The 7,972-nt window shown below is 37.6% G+C and overlaps 1 protein-coding gene across 1 annotated transcript in view; it reads left to right on the plus strand.

The window, feature by feature from the left end:
- Positions 1-4,454, plus strand: part of LOC143024528 (uncharacterized) — a 17,084-nt gene extending 12,630 nt beyond the window's left edge. Inside the window, exons 7-10 of the mRNA XM_076183341.1 lie at positions 537-1,058; positions 1,256-2,082; positions 2,701-2,941; positions 3,027-4,454. Coding sequence (XP_076039456.1) covers positions 537-1,058; positions 1,256-2,082; positions 2,701-2,941; positions 3,027-4,454 — 3,018 coding nt within the window. The remainder of the gene's footprint in view (positions 1-536; positions 1,059-1,255; positions 2,083-2,700; positions 2,942-3,026) is intronic.
- The last annotated feature ends 3,518 nt before the right edge of the window (positions 4,455-7,972 follow it).

Genomic DNA, 7,972 nt, shown 5'->3' on the forward strand with positions numbered 1-7,972 from the left:
GGAGGAAATTGCTTACTTAGATAGCTTGCGCGAACAGCGTATTTGCCTCAATATAAAAAAGCAAATATTTGTGGAGTCATTAGAAGAGTTGTCTACGACATACATAGGGTCTATGCGAGAGACTGATAAACAAGGAGTTCCGTCTCATTCGATTGGCGAAATTGGGGTATTTAGGTGTAAACTTTGTCAAGCATTGCTGTGGAAAAACGAACGTAGAACTATCTGTTGCAATGCCGGTCAAACACCAGTATTTTTACTGTCGAAACTTAAAGGAGATCTTAAAGCGTTATATGACGGCACATCTTTTTTTTTCGAAACGTTATCTACAAAATTTAGTCGGTTTTAATGCGTTATTCTCCTTTACATCTTTTAAAACCACTGGTACGCTTCAAAACAAGCGAGACATTTCAGTATAAGATCCAAGGAAAGGTGTACCACAGAATTGGTTATCTGAAACCAGAATTATTTGCCGAAAAAAAAAGCCATTTTGGAAATCAGATAATTCATTTTTGGATCTCTACTTCTACCACGACAAGGAACAGCAAATCAAGTTGCGTACTCAGAGTATGCGCGATTGTGTAGTTTCTCTCAGAGCTGAAAAAAGCTATAGTTCGAATAAGGAGACTGATAAGCGTCGAGCGAGAGAGTTAAAAGAAGTTTCACAAAACGAAACTATAATAACTCAGTTGTATAATTACTTGATGGATAACAATATGTCTCTAGCAGGTATGCTCAGAGAAGTTGAGACTTCGAGAAAGCTCATTGACGAATATGTTAAAAGGAACGGTAAGATACCCAATATGTCTATAACGTTAAAATCGGCCGAGGGTATCAATACAAGAGAACATAAAGGAGTATATCATCTCCCGACTTCTTCATCACAAGTTGGGGGGATCGTTGACTTTGGTCCAAACAGAGATCCCTTGCAAATAGTGATAACTTCTGCTGAGAATACAACAATTCCTCTCAGAATAGTTGACCACACCAACTTCTTTTACAACATATTTCAGTATCCTTTACCGATTCCTAATGGGGATATTAGGTACTCTTACAAAATGGTGAAAAAATGTAAACCTGGGAAGAAAGAGGGAACAAACAACCGTCTTACAACATCATGTTTTATTCATCGATATACATGGAAAGAGAAGATATTTTCAACTACTTAACGAAAGGACGACGGTTATTTCAACAATTTACAGTAGATAACTACGTGGAGGTAGAATCGAGTAAACTATCATATTTGGAATTAAATCAGAAACAAATCCGTAAAGAAAGAGCGGACATATTGAGTGTTGCAGAGAAGAATGCAACCGGGCAGAGAGTTGTGTTGCCATCCACCTTCATTGGTGGGCCCAGATACATGAAGGAGCGGCAACAGGATGCTCTTGCATATGTAACCTATTTCGGTTCACCGGATTACTTTATAACCTTCACGATGAATCCAAATTGGATTGAACTGCGTGAAGCAATGGACAAAACAGGTTCGTTCGATGCACAGACGAATGAACGCCCCGATTTGGTGAGCAGAGTATTCAAATTGAAAGTTGATAGTCTCATGGAGGACTTGACACACAAACATATTTTTGGACGGGTCAGAGCACACCTATACAGTATAGAGTGGCAAAAACGTGGACTACCTCACGCACATATACTGTTGTGGATGGAACAACGCGTGTCCGCTGAAACTGTCGCTCAGTTGATTTCGGCAGAAATTCCGGACAAGGAAAAGGAGCCAAGACTTTACGATGTTGTCACAAAGTGTATGATACACGGACCGTGTAAAGGGTACGATGAATCGAATCTTTGTTGCCAAGGAAAACACACAAGAGGGCAAAAGTGCGGAAAAGGATTCCCTAAAACTTGCAGAAAAGATTTATTGTTTGGAAACAATGGGTACCCCGAATATAAGAGGAGATCAATTGGTGAAGGGGGCAATTGTTTTCAAGTCAAAATCAAGGGCGAGATGAAAACGATAGATAATTCATGGGTAGTGCCATACAACGCGTATTTGTGTTTAAAGTACAATGCTCACATCAACGTGGAATGCTCAAATTCAATTAAATGCATAGCTTACGTCACCAAGTACGTTAATAAAGGGTGTGATCGTATCCTTTTTACCAAGACAACTGGGAGTGGTGATGTGAATAAGGTCAAAAACTACTAGGAGGCAAATTTTGTAAATGCCAATGAAGGCACTTGGAATATATTCAAGTTTGACATTCATAAAAGTTCCCCTTCTGTATAACACTCGATCTTCATTTGGAGGGGGAAAATGAAGTGTTTTACACTGATGAGTCCACAAAAGAAGAGATAAAAAAGAAAACCCAGAAAGACACTCAATTAACAGCATTCTTTAAATTGTGTTCGAATAATACGTTCGCTGCTACTTTGCATTATCATGAGTTGCCGAATCATTTCATCTATAATAAAAAGACCCCAAGTTGGGAAGAGAGGTGTGGTCGCACATTCTCCTTGGGACGCATACGCGCTGTTACTACCAAGACAGTGGAATTGTTTTATTTGAGGCTTTTGCTTACACACAAGCCGGGGCCAACGTCGTTTGCGGACTTACGAACAGTCGATGGGAAAATGTATGATTCGTACAGAGAAGCCGTCAAAGCTTTGGGTCTTTTAAGTGACGAAGAAACATGAAAAAACACTATATTGGAGATAATTAATCACACAAATAACTGGAATCAGCTTCGAGAAACATGAAAGCATGTTGGTGTTTTCAGATCTTGAAGATCAATCGGGAATATGGGAGGAGACAAAAGATTTGTTCGCGAGTGACTATCTGCACAAGAATAATTTGACCGATTACAACGATGAAATTTATTTGGACGCGTTAGACGATATTCAAAAACATGTCTGGAATTGTGGGGGAGGACTTATCACTGAATATGGGTTACCCCCTTCGAGGGGTGGAGAAAAGACAGCGAATGTGATTCGAAGAGAAAGGTCTTACAACAAGAAAATTTTGGGGGAGGAAGTTGCACATAATGTGTTTTTTTTTTAATGATAAACAGCGCCAAGTGTATGATGCAGTGTTATATCGAGTGAAGTTTGGAGACCAGTACAATAATAACGGAATATTTGTGAATGCTGCTGGGGGTACCGGTAAAACATTCGTCTTGAATCTTTTGCTCGACACGGTACGCTCCCAAGGAAAAATAGGTTTGGCGGTAGCCTCTTCGGGTATTGCAGCAACGGTTCTTCATGGAGGTAGGACTGCTCATAACATGTTCAAAATTCCGTTGATGGAATTTAATGAAGTCAGATCCTGTGGAATCAAGAGAAACTCAGAGCTCGCAAAATTGTTGCAATTGACGTCGTTGATTGTTTGGGATGAGGTTGTAATGGCTAACAAAAACACGCTAACTGCACTTGACATCACGATGAGAGATATCATCGGTAACGATAAGTTTATGGGTGGTAAGGTGTTTGTTTGTGCGGGAGATTTTAGGCAGATTCTCCCCGTTATTAGGGGTGGTGGAAAGAATGCCGAACTTGAGCACTGCATCAAATCAAGTTACATGTGGAACGATATGACAAAGTTAGAGTTAACGGAGAATGTACGTTTGAAGAAAGATGGTAGAAAAAATATCAAGTTTGCTCAAAGTTTATTAAGGCTGGGATCTCGCGAGGCAGGTCCTGTGGAATTTGGTGAAGACTTTGGCGTGAGAGTTAACTCTCGCAAAGAGTTGGTAGATCGAGTATATGATGACATAGAAAACAATCACCTAAATGCTTCATATTTCGAGAAGCGAGCTATAGTGTCACCCACAAATGTGGGTGTGGACAGCGTTAACCAGATTATTTATGACAAATCAAAGGAGAAAGAGGTAGTTTACAACAGTGTTGATACAGCAGTTGAAGAAGGAACGGATATTCAAACTTCAGTTTTCAATGCAATGACGAGTCCTTTTCTTTCGCTGCACCGTCTTCAGGTAAAAGTTGGGAGTGTGTTAATGATTATACGTAACATTTGTCCGCCGAAGTTATGTAACGGAACAAGGATCATAGTCACTAACTTAAAGAATTTTTTTTTGGTTGGTAAAATATTGGGTGGAAGCTACCGAGGGGAACAGGTGATGATACCTAGGATCACCTTTGAGGCGCAAGATACACCTGTTAACTTCAAGCGCAAGCAATTCCCAGTCAAACTGACCTATGCAATGACTATCAACAAATCGCAAGGGCAAACGTTCGAGCGCTGTTGGCTTCTTTTGGATACGGTACAGTGTTTCACCCACGGGCAACTTTACGTGGCGTGTTCAAGGGTAACAAATTGGGATTCATTAATCCTCTATACAGGTTGTCATAAGATAAATGAAGTATGTGTACCAAAACCTGCAATCAATTGCGTTTATAAGGAGCTTTTTGATGAGACCTCATTCAATCCTGAAGTGGACGTGCCAGAGACACCGACAAAATATAGGTCCGACACAGAATAAACGCTGACGTGATGAAGAGGATACAACCCCAAAACCATCTCCTAAGAAATGTGTATGTGTTGGTTCAGAAACGCGGACGTGATGAAGAGGATACAACCCCAAAACCATCTCCTAAGAAATGTAAATGTGTGGATTCAGAAATAAAAGTTGCTTAAATATCAAGCGCTTTCGTATATTACATCTTCAGTGCAACAAGTTCGTATATTACATCTTCAGTATATCACTATCTTAAGCTTTAACGGGTGGAGCCCAGGGCGCGTTAGCGAGCAGCGCCGCAGGCCAAGCCCCCCGGCATAGCCGGGCTGGCGCAACCGGGGGCTTGTATATTAGCAAAAACAGGGAAGCTAGCAGTAAGTGAACAGTATAAAAATGTATGGATAAAAAGAGAAATGAATAAAGAGGAAAGAGAGGAAGAAAAAATGAAAAGGAAAGAAGCTAAAGAAAAAAACGAGACCAGAACGGAGTCAGAAAAAGAAGAATTCTACTGGAGAGTAGTGAATATGAAATTGAGGAAATGGACCATAACAGAAACAAAAAAAGAAACACAGAATACAATGAAAATAACAGAAAGTTAAGAGTGTCCTACACAAATATAGATGGATTAATAACAGGACTGAATGAACTGAACGAGTATCTGAAGGAAAAAGAAACGGACATAATGGGAATTGTAGAGACAAAATTAAAGGATCCACTACCACCCAACAGCATAGGACACAATGCATATAATTATTGGATTAGAAACAGAGAGATAAAACAAGGGGGTGGAATTATGTTCCTGACTAAGAAAGATATAAACGTGAAGAGTGTCACATATGGAAAGAATAAAGTAGAGATGATTATGACAGAAGTAGAAGACAGAGATAAGAAGAGCAGAAAGTTTGTAATAAACTACGTGCCCCCAAAAACAGCCTCGTGGGAAGAGAGTGAACATAAAAGTATGTTAGAAGACACAAGAATAACATTAGATAAGATAATGGAAGATGGAGGAAGAATATTTATGATGGGCGACTTTAATTGCAAAGAAATCTGCTGGGAAGAGATGACCGTAAAGGGTGGAGAAGACTCATGGGGAAATGTTGTACTTGAGATGATTATTGACAACACAATGACACAATGGATTCAAGAGAACACTAGGTATAGAAATGAAGAAGAACCAACGAGACTAGACATAATAATCACATCAGAACCTGAAATAGTGGAAAAGATAGAATACCAGGCACCAATAAGTAAAAGTGACCACATATTGATAGAACTAGAACTAAATGAGAAAAAATACATGAAAAGACATGAACAATATAGAAAAGGAAGATTGATGTATGAAAAAACAAATTGATAAAATAAGAGAATTCTTTCAAAATGAAAACTGGGAAAGAATACACAATAAATATACAACAGTAGAAGAGAAATGGAATATTTTCACAAAAAATTATAAAAAAAAAAGGAGTGGAAATGTCCCAAGACAAAAACAAGAAAAAAATATGTAAAGTGCTGGTACAACAAAAGTTATAGAGTGTTAAAAGACAAAAGAGACAAAGCTTTGACCAAATGGAAGACAAAAGACATGAAAATGGAAAATATATACTTGTTATAGAAATGAATATGTACAAGCGCGCAGAGAGGAAAAGAGAAAATATGAAAAATATGTCATAGAAAAATGTAAAGATCAACCAAATCTATTTTACAGATTTGTAAACAACAAACTGAAAAAACAAACAAGATTTGGAGAAATTAAGACAAGGAGTTGAATACACAGAGGAAATAGAAATGGGGGAAATTATGAACAAGCATTTTAAATCGGTGTATACAAGGGAGAATATACAACCGGAAGAGATCGAATGGAAAGAGAAAGTCCCCCCTATGAAAGAAATAGAAGTAACAAGGAATGAAATAATGAAACACTTGAGTAATCTTGATGTTAGAAAATCGCATGGACCAGATGAAATAGCAAACTGGATTTTGAAAGAATGCAGAAATGAACTGGCAGACAAAATACATAACATAATAAATAGTTCCTTGAAAGAAGGAAAAGTTCCAGAAGATTGGAAAAAAGCAAATATAGTACCTATATATAAAGGGGGAAATAAAGAAGACCCTACCAACTATAGACCAGTCTCTGTAACAAGTACAACAGCAAAATTTTGTGAAAGAATTATCAAAAGTAAATGGGTAAAATATTTAGAAGAAGAAAAAATGTGCTAAATCCAAGGCAATTTGGATTCAGACAAGGACGATCATGAGTCACTAATTTAATATGTTTCTATTCAAGTCTAATAGATATAATACAAGAAAGTGATGGATGGGCTGATTGTGCATTTCTAGACCTAAAAAAAGCTTTTGACAAAGTACCACATAAGAAGTTGCTTAAGAAATTAGAAACTGAAGGAGGAATACAGGGCAAAGTGCTTAAATGGATGGAAGATTTTTTGCAAGAAAGAAAAATGAGAGTAGTGATAAGAGACAAACACTCAAAATGGGATGACTTAATAAGCGGTGTTCCACAAGGAACAGTTCTGGTCCCAATAATGTTTGCTATATATATTGATGATATGGATGAAGAATTTGAAAGTTATATGAGCTTCTTTGCAGATGATGCAAAATTATTAAAAAAAAAAGTGAATACGGAAGAAGATTGTGAGTCACTACAGAGTGATCTAAATAAAGTATGGGAATGGAGTAGGAAGTGGGAGATGGAGTTCAACACTAAAAAGTGTAGTATAATGGAATTGGGAAAAAGCAAAACAAAATAACAGGATCATATAAATTGGGAGAAGGAATAAAAAAGTAGAAAATGAGAAGGACCTGGGAGTCATTGTTATGAATATGTCACCTGAGAAACATATAAATAAGATTTTTGGAGAAACTTATAATTTAATAAGAACAATTAAAGTGGCATTTACATACCTGGATGAAGAAATGGTGAAGAAAATTCTAATCACTCTGATAAGACCAAGATTGGAATATGCTGCAACGATGTGGTCACCAAGTACAAAAAAATGTAAAAAAACAAAAAAAAAATGAAAGAATACAAAGAGCAATTACAAAATTGGCACCAACAATCTCAAAACTATCATATAAAGAGAGACTAGCAAAACTTGAGCTACAGACACTAGAGCAAAGAAGAAAGAGAGAGGAGATTTGATAGCTATTTACAGAATCATGAAAGGCATAGAAGTTATTGGTAGAGAGAATCTGATAAAATGGGATGATAGAAATACAAGAGGACACAGAGAGAAAATAAAGAAAGACAGCTACAGAAGAAATCTGAAAACGAACAGCTTTCCTCACAGAGTAATAGACAGTTGGAACAAGTTAGATGAGAAAGTGGTGTGTGCAAAAACAATACATTAATTTAAAAATAGTTTAGATAAAATGAGATATGAAGACGGGACACCACGAGCATAGCTTCCCTTCCCGTTAAATACAACTAGGTAAATACACACACACACACACACACACACGTCGGTCTAAGTGACAAGTAACTACCATCCAGCCTTGTCCATTGTTCCTGCCACTTCTCC

The sequence above is a fragment of the Oratosquilla oratoria genome, chromosome 4 (assembly GCF_046742065.1).
Source record: "Oratosquilla oratoria isolate Oo_2021 chromosome 4, ASM4674206v1, whole genome shotgun sequence".
Classification (NCBI taxonomy): domain Eukaryota; kingdom Metazoa; phylum Arthropoda; class Malacostraca; order Stomatopoda; family Squillidae; genus Oratosquilla; species Oratosquilla oratoria.